Source organism: Manacus candei, unplaced genomic scaffold (assembly GCF_025592945.1).
Source record: "Manacus candei isolate 608988 ecotype Guabito, Panama unplaced genomic scaffold, ASM2559294v1 h1tg000008l, whole genome shotgun sequence".
Classification (NCBI taxonomy): Eukaryota; Metazoa; Chordata; class Aves; order Passeriformes; family Pipridae; genus Manacus; species Manacus candei.
In genome coordinates this window covers 15,767,705-15,787,059 of record NW_026138056.1, presented here as the reverse complement: position 1 = coordinate 15,787,059, position 19,355 = coordinate 15,767,705, and the positions used below count along the sequence as shown (strand labels likewise).

Sequence of the window (19,355 nt, the reverse complement as noted above, 5' to 3'; positions counted from 1 at the left end):
GGAAAGCAAAGAATACTGTGTACCAAAATGAAAATGCGTGCCACAGAACATGGTGCTATCTGCAGCTGCAAAGTCTGCCACATCTAGTCAGTAGATGCAGACAACAATATCACCTGCAGAACAGGGCAGGCAGAGAAGGCTATTCACAACCCCAGAATCTGTACCACAGCACAGAAAATAAAATAGTACAAATAAACTACAGTATATTGAAATGAACTGACATGCTTTACTCAATGTTATATAATCTCCCCAGCTTTGCTCCTTTACTCTAAGGTTTAAAGTTTTTGTACATAATTTATACCAAGAGCTGGTTCTATACCCAGACGAAATTTATGAAAAAAACCCCTCCAACTGATTCAACCAAAACAGGATTAGATCATGTCATTTTGTCAGAATGACCTCGGAGTATTCTCATTACAGCAGACATGAAGCTGACAGAAGGTTTCTTGATAAATCTGCTTGCGTTTGAACTTACCTTCACTACTTTTGTCCTCCAACAATAAATCATGTCTGCTAGGCGATTCCTCTGTTTTGGAAGCGTGATTTTTTTTGCTGTGCAACCTTGGAATCGATGTTTTATTTTCATCATCTGAAAAATCACTGCCACTAGAGGTCCATATTATGTCCTCGGCTTCCCTAGAGCTTTCAGCAGCAGCAGAAGCTTCTATTAAAAAGTAAAGTGTTAGATTGTTACAGAAAGGAAGTTCTGTTAGATTTAAAATTATTAAAAATTAAACTATACTATTTTTAATAAGAAAAAATTATCAGTTCTGCTACAGGCATCATAGATTAATCCTGAAGCATCAACACACATATTTCTTACACATACATGCATTATTTTCCTTTTGGTTCTCCATAATAAATGGTAAAACTTCATTTTATACAATGAGGTTATCACTTTGTCCTTCAGCAGAATGAGGACAAGTCATGACTATCTGACATTTAGTCCTCTATACACAGTCCTAATGCTCCCCCACGTGTCTTTGTAAAATGGTAAGTGGTTTAAATAAAGACTGTCCTTAGAATTCTGGGTTTGGGATTTCTCTGATTTCATGCAACGAATAACAAACGAATAAAAGTATTTCACCAGTAGAGACTACTCTCCAGTTTTTTCCTGAGGGGGAGGGGGAGAAAGAAAAGCACAACTTTTCAGAAGTTGCAAGGAAAAGCTGTTGGGTTTTTGAAGTAAGACATTTTAACTCAAAATACCTTTCTCCACCATTTTTAATAACAAAAGCAAGGAAAAGAGGATTCATGCTTAGCATGAAGTATATAGAACTAGTAATCATAGGAAGGCAGAACTTTCCACTTCTTAACACTACTAAAACTTTATATATAAATGGGAAGCTAGACAATTACTGGGGATTTGGAATTAGGCAGAAGGGCCCACAAGAAACACAACCACATCTCCTCCTGCAACACACAGAGGTTCTTCTCAGAAATCTAGAAAAGCTAGAACCCCAAAAGGTAGACAGTAAGTGCCCAGTAGGTCACCTACTTAGGTCCAACAGAAACAGCACAGCTGCTAGACCAAGTAGAAATAGAGACTGAAGAAGCCACTACCCCCTCTTTCTTTCCTTTCCTCCAGGCTCAAAAAGGGAAAGAACTGATAAGTCCTCCTTCTCTTTATTGTGCTTGGAGTTCTTTTTTTTTAAAATCACAATATTAAATGACTCAGGTGCATATAGAAGATTGCAAAAGCAGGAGGTTGACAAAATTCTGTTTTTATATCTATTGCTCATATTTGCAAAATGCAGGTTATCTCTCATGCCTGCTTGTCTGTCTCTAGCAGAAAACAAAATAATTTTACCCTCAATCTATACAGCTAAGGGGTATCTTTCATCCCCTCCTGTTAAAAATGTGAAGAATTTAAATATCCTGTCCTTGTTATAACCATATATAGCATTAGTGATGCTTCTTTCACCTGTTCAAGAGCAATAGCTGAGTGACTACAGCTTTGCAGAATATATTTGGGACTCTAGGTGAAGAGAAGAGACCAACAACAATAGCAAGAGACCGTGTCTTATAAAAATTAGCTTCTGATTACAATAACAGAAGAAGAAAGTAACCAGTATATTATGCCAACTTCTAACTTAATAAAGGCAAAAAACAAAGTGATAATCTTCTGACAATGCTAACATGAAATAATTATAACATACTTGCTGCACTTTCAGCAGATGTTGACAGTGGTCCAAGATGCTTCTTAATCCTGGATTTCTTATTAGTAGGTCTCTGGTACTATATTAAAAAGAGACAGAGGGAGAGATTTAATCACTAAGGCATTAAAAATAATTTTAACATGTATCAATATATTCAAAGCTGTTGTTATTCACCCACCAAAGCTCAGCAGTACAATTTCAAATTAATTTTTCTATCTTCTACTAGACTGTGATATAATGAACGGGGTATCAAAGCATGAGAACAGCAACATAAAAGTTGAATTTTCAAAGATTTGGAACATACAAACTTACTTGACTACGACAGGAATCACATATGACCTTGAGAAGAACAAGAGCCAGTATTTTCAGCATTAAAATGTCAGAAGTGCATAGCAACAGCATGCTTGATAAAGCATGTGCCCTATTCAAAGGTTACAGAAAGAAGTATTTGGTTATGCTGCCCCCGGTTTTTTACTAAATCCCACAAGCTATGCAACAGTGTGACCGGTCAGTACCAGAAAAAAGAAACAGAAAAGCAACTTGGTTGATAATGATTTTCAGCACATAACACTTCTCACTAAGAGCTGGTTGAACATCTCTGTTCATGATCAACAAGACTAACACACGCACAAGAAGTTAAGCATAATTTGATGTATTATCTGAGAGAGCACCAAGATCCACATCTGCAGGGTCATCAAAAAGCAGGATTTTCTGCAGTGAATTCGCTATTGCAAACACACTATTTAGATCTAGCAAAAAACCTTCAATGGAAACTACAGTCTTTTTCTTCCACATTTTTAGGAAATGCAGCAGTCCATCTCAAATGCCAAATCACTTTCACATCCTTCAGTGTATTATTGAAATTTTCTAAGTGATAAGTGCTATCTAGAACATAATGTATTAACATATGTTCAGCAAGTTACACTAACAAGTTAAGACAATGTCCTTATATAACTGTGCTTTCCATTTTTTGTCTATTTTGACAGTTGTAACAATATGGAAATAACAACAAAAAAAAGGAAACATCTTATTATTCAGTCAAGCACGGAAACTAACTGCCAGTTTGCATGTCTTTCTTACACTATTATGTCAGCATTTTACCTCTAGCACTGAAGTGCTCTGAAAACCATCCCCACACCTAAGCCACGCATTGGAAATCGAAGTAGCAGCCAGTGACGTCCTGACATTTGATTTTTTCAGATGTAGGGGTGTCTCATCTGGGAAGGGTGTGCATTCTGCATTCCAAAGTCTCTTCCGCTATGAGGAAAAGCAAACCCATTAAAAACACAGTATACACATTATTCAAGTTAAATTTACTCAATTTAGATTGCCCACAGTATTTTCTGAATATTTACAAGCATAAATTCCAATTTTTAATGAGCTGGGGGAAAAAAAAGTCTCAAACATTTGCAACCATTTTCCATGCAACACTAAGTAATAACACTACTACCAATGTCACAGGTAAATTTAATTTTTGATTAGTACACTTTCTTTTGGTCTGAGCTACATCTAGTAGTACCTGATAGCTGCTCAGTGAAGCTAAAAACATTATGTAAAACAGGAACAGCTCAGTAAAATACACTTTAAATAAATAATTCCTTCAAACTCACATCTAATTTAATTCTGTTTATGTAGCAAGTCAAACTAGATATCACTATACAGTTCTCCATTAAAAAAACCCAACCAAACAAGAAACACCCAAACTTCTTTAGCTGTAAGAATTAGATTTGTTTTCATAACCACTACTCCCCCCAAAAAGTAGATGATCTGTTGCCTTCCCCTTACATAGGATGCAAGAAGTCATTTGGATTATTACATAAGTCATGAAATAGGACTCGGTTTTGCATCCAGTGTTAATTTAATGCAACGGATTGTAACATCTGAAATTAGCTGAAGATGAGAGAATTGCCTATTACCACATCCAAAGCTATCTCTTAGATTCAACAAAGTTCACACATAAAAAGTGAACTTGAGCATGATAAACAACTTAGCCTGGTATGCTACTGAAACTTATCTCACAAAATGTTGACTATATTATCTGCCTGAACACATCTGTCTTCTTCTTATATACTTTCTATCAAGCAACAACAGTTCCTACCTATAAAAAAAGTATTACTCCAAAGTTAAGTTAATCAGCACACATTTTCAGCCAGACTGGTCAATCAGGACTGTAACATAGATGTCTGTGTTGGGTTTCTGTGGCTGGGTTTTGGTAGCAGGGGGTGGGGGTTATAGGGGTGGCTTCTGTGAGAAGCTGCTAGAAGCTTCCCCAATGTCTGGTGAGGCCAATGCCAGCTCCAGGACAGACCTGCCGCCGGCCAAGGCCGAGCCAATCAGGAATGACAGTAACGCCTCCAAGGTAACACAGTCAAGAAGGGGGGGGGAAGTGTTATTGAGCAGATGAAAAATGCAGCCAGAGAAGAGCGGCGTGAGAAGATGTAAATAAGAATGTAGACACCAAGGTCAGTGCAGAAGGAGGGGAAGGAGGTGCTCCAGGCATCGGAGCTGAGGCCCCTGCAGCCCGTGGTGCAGACCATGGTGGAGCAGCTGTGCCCCTGCAGCCCCTGGAGGACCATCGGGGTGCAGAGACCCACCTGCAGCCCATGGAGGAGCCCATGCTGGAGCAGGCGGATGCCCGAAGGAGGCTGTGACCCTATGGGAGCCCATGATGGAGCAAGGTCCTGGCAGGGACCTGCTGACCCATGGGGAGAGGAGCCCACACCAGAGCAGGTTTTCCTGGTAGGAGTTGTGGCCCTGTGGGGGACCCACGTTGGAGCAGCCTGTGCCTGAAGGACTGCACTCCACAGAAAAGTGACCCACAGGACAGCAGTTTCATGAAGAACTGTTGCCCATGGGATGGATTCATGCCAGAAAGGTTCATGAAGGACTATCTCCCATGGCAGGGACCCCATGGGAAGCAGGGAAAGGACTCCTCTCCCTGAGCAGCAGCAGAAACAACAATTGATCATAACCCCCATTCCCATCTCCCTGCACTGCTGGTGGGCAGGAGGTAGAACTTGGAAGCAGGGAGGAGGGTGGAAGGTATTTTTAAGATTATTTTACTTCTCACTCTTCTGTTCTGATCCTCTTAGTAATCAGTTTAATTAATATCCCCACTTTGAGTCTGTTTTGCCTGTGATGGTCATCAGTAAGTGACCTCTCCCTGCTCTTATCTCAACTCATTAATTCTTCATTGTATTTTCTCTCCTCTGTCCAGTTGCAGAGGGGAGTAAGAGAGCGGCTTTAGTGGGTACCTGGCATCCAGACAGGCTCAACCCACTACAATGTCAAACTAACATATGCACACAAAAAATAACACTAAAGAAAAAGTAGAATCATAGAATATCCTGACTTGGAAGGGACCCTCAAGGATCATCAAAATCCAGCTCCTGGCCCTGCACAGTACAGCCCCAAGAAGCACACCAGGTGCCTGAGAGCACTTTCTGTCCATTTTGTAACTGGCAATGCATATTTGTTTTCCACAGAATTTTTCACTGCTCACAGGATCAAAACAAGTACAGTGAACAGCATCTTACTTCACCCCTCCAATGATACAGTGAACAGCATCTTACTTCACCCCTCCAATGATACTGTCCTTCTGTCTCATGGTAAGAAAAAGTAAAACAAATGGGCTTTGTAGTTTCCTCTGATGGTAACTGATTTTGCTAAGAGCCTTTTCTAAAACTGCTGGGGGCATTTACACTGCAAAGCAGCTACTACAAGAGATCATTGTCACCAAAGTCAAACTGTCCCCATAACTACTCCCGCAGATATATGAGAAGTACAACGTTGAACCTGATGTGGTATTAAATATAGAATCAACAGCATTTTAAGGACATGATGTCAGGTAAGCAGGCTACAGCACTGGTAGAAAAAGAATTTAAGCCCTGCCTTCCTCCCAGTGAAGATGCTGGCCCAAGCCTCAATTTCCATGTCCTCTCAGTAAATACTTCTCCTTTTGCACTGAAGAAAGCATGGACAGGGCAAATATTAGTTACTGAAACAAATCAAGGCCCATTTTTTGGTTCTACTGCAAAACGTCACAGCAGAGCCTCACTCCAGTTGGAGTCATTTCCTTGACCCCCATGTCCCCAGACTGGATGGCATCTGCCAGGCTCAGAGTTAACAGTACAGCCAGCAGGGCAACAATGCTCAACAACACATTGTGGCTCTAGTTTTGAGTTAGTTGGTCTTTTGGAGTTTTTTGGGGGTTTTTTGGTTGATTGTTTTTTAACCTTAGCCAGTCCTGGAAGTCTTGCTTATATGCCTGTTTTTGTAGCTTTGAAAAGACTTTGCAAGATACATTTTGCAGACAAACATTTACAGTATAAAATGAAGTTCATCTAAGCTTATTTCTTAAATGGGACGCTCCAGTTTTGATGAATGCAAGGTATGTCCATTGGTGCACAACTGTCCAGATTATGGGAATGACATATAAAAATCAGGATAAAGGTTACATGTTAACTCCCTCTTCCCAAGTAAGAGGGGTTGGGGTGCATACAGAAAGGACATGCTTACAGGTGACAGAGTTAAAAAAAAAAGCAGACTAATATAAGTAGAACAAATAGCTGGGTTTATGCTTAGATGGTTACATATATTTAGATTATTACAGTGCAATGTGAAGTGGCACTGGAAGTGACTTTTAAACAGCTGGAATTCAGAAGCACAGCAGTCACGGCTGTGATAGGCAAAAAGAGAGTTCTTACAGTTAATGACTTAACGACAGATGAGCGTTATTTAATCTTGCACTTCACTAGCCTGAAAAAAGGCAGAGCTGCTCAGGTTTTCAGAGCAGCACTATGGGGCTGTCTCAGGGTAGTTGGTTCCATGACAAACCAAAAGCAACTGGAGTCCTCTCTTCCCCATCTTCCCAAGCACTTGGCACTTGCCAGACTGTGCAGACACAGCAACAATGAACCAAACTGTCAGAAAACTTCTTTGGGAAGAAGCACTAGTTACCTACAGCTGGCATAGCAGCAAAAGAAAGGATACAAGAACCAGTGGCACCACTCCAGCAGCTGCTTAACACCATGTCAGGTTACTTACAACCTGAAAAACCATCAGCACTGCTGACAGCTCTGGCTAATTACCTCTCAGTTTCACCATGCATCTGCTCCCTAGGTAAAGGAAAATCTAAGAGTTTCTGCTACCACTACACAAAAATTTATAGCCATTATAGTCACAGAAAAATTGAAAACAGTCCCCGAAGTCACAAACCAAGAAAGTAAAAGAAATACACCCTCTACATGAGATTTTCCTCAGCTACTGCAAATTTCTGGCAGGCACCATTTGGAGGAAGAGAAAGAGAAGGATTTACGATTGCTGATATTGACAGCAGTGGCTTTGAGCTCTGTGCTTTTAATGCAAATGTCTTTCCACCATTTCCCACAACCTAGACCATCTTAAAAAAACTGAAAAAACAAACCGTAAAGACAACTCCCCCCATTGCAAACGCCTTGTCAATTTAAATCTCTCCATATAAATACCTGATGTGAATTTGGGAAACTGGACCTACAGCTACAATCCACAGTTACTGAGAGGAGGATTTGTCATCGTAGCAATGCACGTATGCATATGTATGTATGGGTGCTTGTACACACATACATACACACAACAAGCTTTTTTTAAAAGGAAAAGTGTGCCATGTAAAAAGTGCATCATTTCAACATGCATGAAGTAATGCTTATGTGCAGATATAAATGGAAATCACACAAATGTATTCTTATTAAAGACCTGCAATATGAAAATTGTGTGTAATAGAAAGGAGGTACAGATATATGTAGCTACAAGGATTCAAGACGTGATTCAGAAGAAAAATTCCCAGGGACACAGTGACACCAGAGAGTTCTGCCTGGATGAAGACTACTATGCAACAAACAGAAGGAAAACACAGTGACTACACTTTGCACATGCTGCTGGTGTCACCGTGCTTCAAATCACAAATGCACCACGGTAACAGCATGGCCAAGGCAGTGCAGACAGGGGCCTGGGAGCAGGTGCAAGGGAGCCAGGAGCAGCCCTATGGGGCCTCTGTTTAGCTCTTTGCCTTCGGGCAAGGTGGGACGGTGCCATTGAGGAGGGCACTGTAACTCTTCCTCAGCCACCTTGGCACAGAGATCTGGCGTCCAAGGACTCTTGCCACAGCAATACATCAGATAGCATGCAGAAATGGCAAGTTTTAAAGGCTCCTGGCTTATGCCCCAGCCAGCTTCAAGACAACAGAGAAACTAATATTTTAAGAAACTTACTTCTCAGGAGTAAATATTTATAATGAAGCTAATCTGAAGGCTGTGCTGCTCCCAAAGAAATGCAGCAACAACAGTGAGTTCTCTTAATCTTGAGCCACAAAGTTAAGAGTCTTTCTCCTTTGGAATAAAATTAGGGCAGACAAAAAATAACTTGTGTAATTTATTAAAGGCATGCATTAAGTGTCTTGAAACAAGATATTTGTATTAAAAAAAAAAATCACTGAATCAGGCTCAAAAGAGATAGAGCATGTAGACCCAGCATACATCATAAAATCAAGATTTATTACAAAAAAAGAGTCAGGCAAAAAACCTTGAGAATTAAGTAGGGTGTCAGAAGACAAAATATGACCTCTGAATTTTTGAGTTAAAAAGGGAGAGGCTAAGATGGCTACCTTATAAAGAAATTATTGATCTCTGCTCACAAAACTGTTCCATTTCATCTCTGGAACAGTTCCTTCTAAAGGAATAGAAAAAAGTTTAATTACTCCTGTTGGTGTCAGCAGAATTAGGATCAAGCCCTCCTCATAAAAGGCATGGCAAGCAAACCTTCCCCCATTACTCCTTCAGTTATTTCCAGTGAGACAAAAGTAAGTCAGCCTACATAGGTTCAGGTGTGAGGAAAAGAGAGGCACACATAAATATACATAGTGATTACACAACAGACTACTAAAAGTATGGGACAGGTGGATTGGATTTGATTTTTAAATAGATGTTCCTATCTAGAACATCTCCACTCAACCAATCTGTATGGTTACTAACACCAAACACTTGTTACCCAGAAATACCCTATATGAAGTCACTGGGACCATATGCTCAAAGGCTACTTACTACACAACCCTTTACACTCCATTTTCTTGGGGCTGCTCCAAAAACCATGAGAAGAATCCCCAGGAACACAAGACCCTATATATTATCTACCTCATATGCAAGTGGCATTTCATGATACTTCACCTTCTCTAACACAAAAAACAATATCAGCTGAAGGACAAAAATAAAATATTTCACTACATGAACTCCTGCTACTAGCATACAAATCCAAAGAGTTAGTCATGTCACTTAAGCATCACTCAAAAGTATTCAAATGCAACTATTGTAATCTTCCTAAACAGAGCAGAATGAAAAAGTACTGAAAAATCACAGCTCTAGGTACCAGAGACTTTTTGAGTTTTTTTTAAAAAAACCTTTGAGGGGAACAATTGCATAAAAGTACACAGAAACAAATATCAAACACTGAGCAACAGCCATCATCATCTTTTGCCTTTGTCCTCACAGACTTCACTGAAAAGTACTCATAAACTAAAAGCAAGGAGTCTTGGCCTTCAAAAGTTCAACTTTAAAAAAGAACAAAACTGAATTTGACAACAGGCATCTCATTTTCAACAAAACTCAGTAGTCATGCTATTGAGCTTCTGAAAGTGTAATTACTGGTTTTAGTGCCTGGGTAGAAAATGAAGTTTTAATTTAATAAGAAAACATCCTTGAACTTTAAACCCTCAAGTGAGAATTTAAATAAAGGTTGCATACTTAAAGCCATAGTCTGTATTTTTTTTCCAGCCAAGATTACTTTTTCATTCCTATGAAAACCAGCACGCATATTTTCCAAAGATGATTCGCAAGAACACAGACATCCCTAGACAGGTCTGCATCAAGTTGTAATCACTCATGAAAAAAATCTAAACTGTATGACCACAGTCAATGACAGCAATGATGACCTGCCCCCTTCCCCACATGTCAGCATGCACATGGGAAAGAAAAGAAATATTAAAACCAAATTAAAATCTCACAATACTTTTTCCATTGCTATTGATGTGAGACCAAAATTTTTAAAACACTGTTTCAAAACCTTTCTTTGTGTTTATGATTTTTACTACTCTCAATGAAAGGTTATTATCACTGACTGACATACATAGGTGTATATAAGTTTACCATTTGAATGTTGGGACTTTTTAACCTATACATCCTTTTTTAAGCAAAAGTATAAATTACTATGTGTTTACATTGAAAAAAAACCTCTCATGGAATAAGAATACTATTGAAGTGGTACTTTATATTAATAACTGGTGCCAAGGAGTTAGAGAGAAATCTGCAATCCATCAAAATGGTTAAAACAGAAGTATTTTAGAAAAGTTTTCACAATATTTAGTTACCCAAAATGTTTAGTATACAATAACAGTATCATAACTTTTTGTTATGTATCAGGTTGGATTCCTCTTAATCATTTTAATTAATAGTCAACAAGTGGGCAGGACTGTTCTATTTTCATTTGACCAGTGAAAAAAGTTATAAAGTAACAAGGAACATTATGTTTGTCTGCAAAAGAAACTACTATCATCAAAAGCTGCTATCACGTTGCAACAAGGGTTGGTTAAATATCGGCAGTTGAAACATGCAGCTTTTCACTAGTCAAGGACTTAAAACCTTTCAGAAGAAAATGTGTATAGTGTCAGTATTACAAGGAAATTTAAATGAAACATAGCAGGTTATTTTTAAGCTTGCTGTTGACATTTTCATCCATTAAAATTTACTCTAAGTGGGGTTATATTTAAAAATCCGTTGAATATTTGCACCATTTTAAACAAAATGCTTTAGGAACCAGATCTGTCATTTGACCTCTAATTGTATTTATATATCGAAAAACGACATTTGTAGTCTGCCTTCCAGCAGTGCCTCAACATTAGCATAAGCATTGCAAATCAGAGAGAGCACATCCTGATTGCCATCCTGCGGGGATCATCCAGTGCACCGAGCAAACTACCAAAGGAAGGAGACTGAAAAACAGCACGGGGTGCTTCTCCTCCCTCCACTCCAACTCCCACGCGGAGAAGGGAAGCTGCTCAAAACAATATCAATCCTGGCAACTCAGACAAGTCTCTTCTCCTGTCACAGTTTTACTCTCCCTGCACGTTTTCCCTGACTGCCATCCACAAGCATGCCGAGCCCCGCTCTCCCGCCGGAACAGCTGGGCGAGGATGGATCGCACTGTCAGCGTTGCGCAACCGCGCACAGCAGGGAGGCGGGGAAGGACCGTGTTCCCGCCCCCCGCTCCAGCGCGGCGGGTCGCCAGCACTGGTATCGCCTTGGACCCGGACCGGAGGGGGCAGCGGGGCGGCAATGGCTCCTCCGCCACCCCCACCTACCCCCGCGCCCCCTGCCCCGGGGTCGGGAGGGGAGGCCACAAGGCCACAAGGACCCGGCACAAGGGCCGCCACAGCTCGGCCCTGAGGGACGGCCAAGGCGGTGCTCCCTGGTCTGCACCGCCCCGTCTCGTCCCGTCCCGGCAGAGCCCCTTCTCCTCCCGTCCCGCTGCCACCGGTACCTTCCCGCCGGGCATCGCCCCCGGCGCGGCTGCCGTGGCCCCGGTCACGTGGCGGGGGGAGCCCCGGGGGCGGGGCCGAGGGAACCCCCGGCGCGTGCCCGCCCTTTGCCGCTTTGGCGCCGCCTGAGCCCCGGCTCCTGATTGGGCGGGGCGCGGGTGACGTAGCGGGAAGGGAGGGGTTTCCCTGGAGGGGAGGGGCGCAGTGCGCGCGCGCGGGGGGCGGGGCCAGCGGCCGTGAGGGCGGAGGAGTTTTCGCTTGTTTTCATTGTCCCGCTCCGGGAGCCGTCGTGGTTTTCCCGGCGGGAAACCCCATTGCTGCCGCCGCGTCCCTCCTGCTTTCCCCCGCTCTGCCGCCCCGAGGCCCCGCGCGGAGCTGGGCATGCTGGGACCGAGGGGATGCTGCAGCCTCCTGGATCGTCTGTTCCTCTGCCCAGGGCAGGGGCTGAGTTGGCAGCGCTGCTTTCTGAGGGCAGGCATGGTGTGGAGGGCCGTGTCTGAGCTGTGTTTGTTGTAGGAGGAGTTCACAAGTCACACAAGACACTATATGAAAAATACTGTCACTGTTAAGGTATTACTATAAGATGTCAACTCCCTAAACAACAAGTAAGCCAGTGAATTTAATGCCAGTGCCAAGGTGTAGAGACTCGGGAGTTGAAACTGCTTTGTATGGAGGTTTCTTCCATAAAATAATAGCTGCAGCTAACTGAGGGAAAAAAGGCTGACCACCTTCACAAATGTTTTTCTGGTATGAGTGGAAACACTGGCAGAAAGGTTATTTTTTTATTGCTTTTTGTATGTTCTTCAGAAGGTCGCTTCGGCTACCAGTGCTGCCGTTAAACGTGATTAATAATAAACACTCATTGTAAAATGAGGTAGTTGTATCTCGTAGCTAAATTAGACTTTATAAAGCACTTACATTTTGGTAGAAAGTGCTGCATGACTGATTTTTATTATTAAACCCTAATTACATATATCCGTCTATAGTTTACAGTTTGTATTTTTTCCAAAGCACCCTGTGGCCAATACCTGTCTTGCATTCCCTTTATAAAACTGCCACTGATTAAAGTGGATTTTGCAAACAGAAGAGCCAGAAACATCATCCAAGCCCCATACTGCCTTTTGATTGTTATGTTCAAAACAGAGTTAAAAGCACTTGTGTTCTCATCCTTCCAAAAATTTGCAGTATTTCTTCTGAAATTACCAGACTGACAAATGAATTCTATTATATATCATCAAAGCGGTTTTCTTTGATATTTAAAAAAAGTATGTTATTGCAATATTCAGCTAAACAGTCTATGTTAGAACTAAACCACAGAGAAATACAAGGAACACAGAAGTCTGATCTGCTTAATGAGTCTGTATTTTTTTCTGTACGTGAACTCCTGAGGATTCCAAGGTGCTCACACCTCAGAGGAACTTACTTCTGTAGAATCCCAAGAAGATGACCCAATCAATAGGTTTCTTTTATTTATTTTCATGTTCTTCACAAAGAAGTAATGAAATGACATGGAAATAGAGGAAACGTGTGAGAAAACAACCCTGTATAGTAGGAATTAAAATACAGCTGTGACTTTTTTGAAATAGTGGTTCTCTGAAGACAGAATAGTAGATGCTGAGCTTCTTGACAAAAGTTTAAATTTCATAATACCAGTTAAATTGTATTGATGTTTCTTAATCCACATGTAGAAAGAACCCTCTCAAAGAAACAAAATATGTTTTATACAAATGAATCAAACTATAAGGAAGCTTAAATTACTGAAGTTTGGAGCACTTGTTTATATTGATTGAATGTGCCTGTCCTTCAGGGTTTATGGATTCATTTCCTCTTACAGAGCATTAAGTTAGAGCTTTAAAAAGCTTCCTAGTGTATAAAGCCTGGTACAGACAATGTCAAATTCAAACAGAGAGAAAGGCTTTTGATGTGTGTCATTTCCTCAGTAAAGTTTTAAAAGTCATAAGCATCCCAGCCACTGAACTGGGATGAGATAGATGAGGAAAAACTCATCAAGTATTTTAGAGATTTTCTTTCAAGGTCAGCTGGATTTTTATGAAAATATCAGGCAGGAGGTGATCCAAGGCCTAGGCTAGATCCCAGATAGATCCCAGTCTAGATATAAAATAATATTTTCTTCTGCAGACTGTGCTGCAGTTTAATCATTCCAGGCTCTCTAAGGTTTTTTAGGAAACAGTATGAAACACTTCAGACATTTTAATCCTCAAGCTGCAGTGTCAGTTCAACTGTAAATTAAATTGTATCATTTCACAGTACAATGCATCACTATGCTGAGACAAGCTGTAAACTGTGGAAGAAATGGAAAAAAAACCCATAAAACCCCTCAGGGGATGCCAGATTGCAGTGAATCAAATGGAGTCAAGTTTTACATTCACAGAAATTAAAAATTAATAGCTGACCATTTAAGAATCAAAAGCAAAAATGGGTTTTAAGTGAATCAACATACCCAGGAAGCCTCTTTTTACCAGCCCTTGCCCCTGGGTCTTAAAGACACAAGGGGCTCCAGCCTCTGGGGTGTCCTGGCTGCCAGCTGGCACAGGGTGGCTGCATACTGGGCCTAAACCAGGTCATCTCAACATCCCAGCACCAAGCACTGCCTATGACACTTTTATGACTTCTCCTGCTATTTCCCTGTGTCAGTGCTATAAAAGGAATATGAATACATAACTTTCTGACAGACGGTAACATTTGTGAAACATATTTGCCTACTTTTTATAAGATGTCTCTGTAGTAATGAGGTAAGTGCAAATAAAATAAGCTTTTTCCAAGCTGAAATTGAACATCTATCATCAAAGTACTCTCTTTTGGCTCTAACTGGTGAGAAAAAATGCAGGCATATATTCAGAGCTGGAAAAAAGTGCCATATTTTAAACTTCAATCATTAGATGAGTTTGCTCCCACCAAAGTTTTCCCTGTTAATTTAATTCAACAAGATTTTAAAATTACTGAGATACTGATAACACTGCACTTTAGGTATTTTAGTAACTTAAGATACTGAATTTCCTCTTTTAGGTCCAGTATTAACATTATTTTAGCATAATAGGGTTTATCATGACTATGGTGTACCCTTGTGCTGAAGACTTTACAAGGACTGTTCCTGAAAAAGCTAAGCAATGCCTTGCCCAAGGAAGAAGTTAGTTAGAAAATGGATAGGCTCTGCTGAATGTCTGCAGTCAAGATCTCAGTTTGAGAAGTTTGTGTTAAGCACCACCAAGCACAGCCTATCTATACTGCTGAGGGAAAGAAGGCTGATTGGCATGGATTCATGTGCATCCATACTGGGGCTAGCTGCTCCACAGAAGCCTGAAGGGAGTAATTGAAAGCGGAGCTGGGAAAAAGGTAAACATGTAAGTGGTGTGAACAACTGGGTCCAGTGCTCAGCAGGCTTTCCCCTTAGCAAACTGGAGGGAGCTAGAGCACAGGCTTGAGTACTCTACTATGACTGTCCTTGCTGCCTGATCCAGGCTCCCTGGCCTGGATCAGGCCTTGGCACTGCTGAGGACATAGCTAAGGAGCAAGTTACTGTGCATCAGTGTAGAAACACTTGGTGCTGCTGAGCAAGGCAACAGGTTTGGCTCACTCGATTTTGGCACATATTCTTTTCAGAACAAATGACTTTTCCTTTCCAGGTAGGAAATGGATAGGCATCATGAGAATTCTCATACAGACTGCATCTGCTGGGAACATAGGAGCCTGTACCTGCCCAGAATCACCTGTCCCCTTTGGCACCCAGACACAACTGGTACCCAACAATACCCGGCAGCTCTTGTCCCTCAGCTGTGTGATTCTCCACACCACAGTATCCATGGCTTGTAACTGACTCTAGCATCACTCTAAATACAGACTTTGGGGACCAGATGTGGTGTTATGTCCAGGCCATATGCCACATATCTGTAGAATGTCTCACTGATAAGTGCTCACTAACGTGGTGGTTGTTTCCCCTGCATGAGCCCCAGCACGCCAGACATGCTCTGGAACAAAGGGAGAGGGAGGACTGTGGTACGCAGCAGCGGCTCACTGCGTTTGTATCACTTGCAAGCCCCGTAATAGCTAACAAGCCATAATCTGGTTACACTACTTGTTTCATTTGTTTCCTATCCATTAGCCACATTCTGGACATATTCTGAAATTCACAGACTGGTTTTTGAACTCTTTTCTTGGTGTAGCAAACGTAGCTCTCATTCAAACCAAATCGGAGGTCATCTTTAAGGTCGTTTAGTGAACTGCCAGCAGGAGTCTGCCTTCGTGGAGCTTATCCGCCCATGGGCAAACTGAAACTGCAAATGAGCAACTGGCTTTGGAACCGATACAGCTTAGCATTCAGTATTGTGTTAGTAGGTTAAATAGCCATGAGTATTAAACAAGGCTAATAGACAAAGATGAGCTCACAGAAAGCCTGGAAATTAAATTGAGCCTCTAAACTGATTCTTGTCACTGTCATCCTGAATATTAACAGATTTCTGCTATCCCATGCAGGGGTGGGGTAGGAAGCACTGCCTGAGTCATGTCACACATTCTAGGGGAAACTGCGGTGTCCCACTTTACCTCCCAGTACATTAGTCCTTTCTTCTACTATTTTGGCAGCTGTCCATTTTGAGTTTGCTCTCCCCATGATTTCTGTCTGCTTTTTTTTTACTTCTTGATGTAGGCATGAATGTCCTACTACATGCCTCCTAGATAAAGGGTATTGCATAGCAGGCAGCTTTAAGATGGCGAATAAACAAGACACAATAAATTATTAAAAGCCAAAGTTGCCGTAGTAGGCAGGCTTCCCTATGCAAGAAACTCCATCATTATTAATTTATTAATATAACTTGTAACAGAGAGACAAACTGAAACCCAAGGATTTATTCTAAGTCATCCTGAGCCCTTATCTCTTTGCCTATCATTTTGATGGATACAGAATACAATTCGCCTCAATGTTGGGTTTCTTTCTTAAAAAAAAATGCCATTAATATGTGTGGAACAACTATTCTTTTAAACTTTTTCTTGCATATAGCAGTGGTACAATATGTACACTCTTTCAAAATAATAAATCATTGTTTTCCTCTCAGTATGACATGTACTTAGTAAGCAGCACTGAAGACCTGAGAATTCCCTGGCTGATTTCACTGAATTCAAATCTGGTCTTGAGTTATTTCCCCCTGAGCTGCTGAAAGCCATATTTAGGTCATTTACTTAGTAAAGTCTGACCTGTCACAAATGTCCCAGCCACAGTTGTTAAAAAAACTTAAACTTTTTCTATAGTGAAAGTTAGCTGTGCTCATCTTATCCACTCTTAAGCTCATGAAATGGAAGTTTGTTCAGGTAATAATACTAATGTACCAGTTACAGGTCCTTCGTACTCAGGCTACAACTCACTAGTTTTCCAGAAAAGATACAAGGGAATATACTACAGCACTAAGACTGCTTTCACTGCTCTTCCCACAATCCTGTATGTAGGACAGATAGCTTGGATCACAGCTCAAGCAATTGTCCAGAAAAGAACCCTAAATCATTTCAGATCAAAAAATACATAATATACATCTCAGATCAAAAAATATAATCATAGAATATACATATAAATAATATACATATACGATATACATAAACATATACATGGGTATGCATGGAGCCAGTGAGAACATAAGGTGTAGCAGTAAACCACGTGGCTGTGGGCTTTGCTCGCACCCAGGCTTGGCTACCCTGCGTGCTTGATCTTAAGGGCCAACGATTCATATGAACTGTGATGCTTAAATCAAGGAAGTTTCTTAAGTCAACAAATAGCACGTCAGTGTAACTTCCACACTATTCTCAAGCCTCACGTTTCATGTGTCATAACTTGTTCTGTGATGTTCCATACTCAGTCACCAGTCTGTTTCCTTCTCTTCAGTATAGCTAATCTAATGCTGACTCCTTTGATGTGCTCATTAGCAGATTCAGAACATGCTGAGATACGAGTTCATAAAATTGCATTTTTACATGTAAGCAGTCTTTTATATTCTCTATTTCGTGGAGGTTTTTTAGTTGTTTTTTTTTCAAAGTGTTTCATTTATCCCCAAAATAGTTTTGAGAGAATAGGAAATAAAACTTGTATTCTATATTTGCTGTATCTATGTCTCTTGTATCTCTATATTTTTTACATAAATATAGAGGCCTGCAAAAAGAAAAAATACTTTCCAACCTTCTACCTTTCAGAAAAACAAGCACCTTTTCTCCTGCTGTCCATCAAACTCCTAATAGTTGTTCAGATAAATTTCTGCTTTCGTGTTTGAGGCTTATAAGGGTTAGAGTTAAGAAATGAAAGCGGTAACTACAAAATGGTTTGGCCACTTTTACTAACTTACTTGCATAAAAAAATCGCACTGAGTACAGTAGAGGTTGCGAGTCTTTTCTTATGTACCTTTGTAGATTAACTCAATAGCATAAAATTTAAAACCATGATAACAAGAATGAAGAGGATGCAAAAGCAAAATCCAGGGTATGAACGCTAATTAAAATTTGAGTCAGTTCGTGAAAAATATAAGCTCCAAAAACTTCAGATTTCCTAACTGGAATCAAGCTTTAACTCAGTAACTTGAAGCTGACTATTAAAGTCCTGGGTTACATTCAAGAGCAGAAGTTTAGCTGCTGCTGCTGGAAGAAGAACGTAGGTGTAAGCACATCTCAGGTGATTAATGTGTAATTAATAATACAGAACAAGACCCATTGTATACAGTTTGCACTTAACGATTATAACTTATATATAATTCCTATCCAACCTGCACAGTTTGTAAAATAACACTGACTATCACAATTCTTTAGGTGCCTGGAAGACCCTGTGTGGTGCAAGTAATGGATTTTAATTGATTTCCTTTCTGGATAGATTTCAATTGGTCAATAAGATCTTAGACCCTGATGTGTATGATTTCAACTCTTCCTCCAGCAGTGTCCAGCAAAGGTAACCCAAAGTGTAATGCCATATGCTTAAATTCATTTGCAGCTGAAACATCCCTCCTGATGTTTTCCAGTCTTTTTTTGCCTACACAGTGCTTCACTTCCCTGGAAATCAGAAGGTGTAGAGCGCGCTGCTGAATGATGTGATGTGACAGGCTCCAATGCAGGTGCAATAAAGAGATACAAGAGGCAAATTATTGCTGGAGGGGAAAGAAATGCCAACAAAAATCTTAATCCTCAGTGTTACCTGTTTCTCAAACACGCTACTTAAACAGCATTCTTTTGTGTAGCGTCTTCACAGGCACATCTTCGCGCACGTTATTAATATGGCATCTTTAACAGACCTGTAATCAGAAAAATAGTTTGGAAGTGATACTGCAACGTCACTTGTCTTGCGGCTCGCGGTGCCCACGGGAGGCTGCTGCGGGCTGTCCCCGGTACCGAGTCCCGGGCGGAAATTACAAGTGTGCAACACACGCTATTGGCACCGAGGCCGGGGAAGCGCCCTGGGGCCGCGGGGAAACGCCTGCTCCCGTGGGAGCCGCCCGGGCAGAGCTCGCCACCGGCGGGCACCCCGGGGACGCCGCTGTCCCCGCTGATGCCCGGAGCGCGGGGCAGGTCCAGCCCGCGGGGCGCGGCCGAGGAGCCGCCCTCCGCCCGCCCCTGGCCCCGGCCTCGCCGCCTCCCTCATCCCTCCTCCCATC

General features: G+C 41.3%; 1 protein-coding gene across 2 annotated transcripts in view; it reads right to left on the bottom strand.

Moving 5' to 3' along the window:
* The window catches only part of SPIDR (scaffold protein involved in DNA repair), a 200,835-nt gene extending 188,533 nt beyond the window's left edge, over positions 1-12,302 (bottom strand). Inside the window, exons 1-4 of one of the 2 annotated variants that reach the window (XM_051769665.1) lie at positions 11,724-12,302; positions 3,261-3,416; positions 2,160-2,238; positions 476-664 (exon numbers count right to left, since the gene is read on the bottom strand). In XM_051769665.1, coding sequence (XP_051625625.1) covers positions 476-664; positions 2,160-2,238; positions 3,261-3,416; positions 11,724-12,200 — 901 coding nt within the window. In that variant the 5' untranslated portion in view covers positions 12,201-12,302. The remainder of the gene's footprint in view (positions 1-475; positions 665-2,159; positions 2,239-3,260; positions 3,417-11,723) is intronic. The other variant, XM_051769658.1, reaches the window with a different exon arrangement.
* Positions 12,303-19,355: the final 7,053 nt, after the last annotated feature.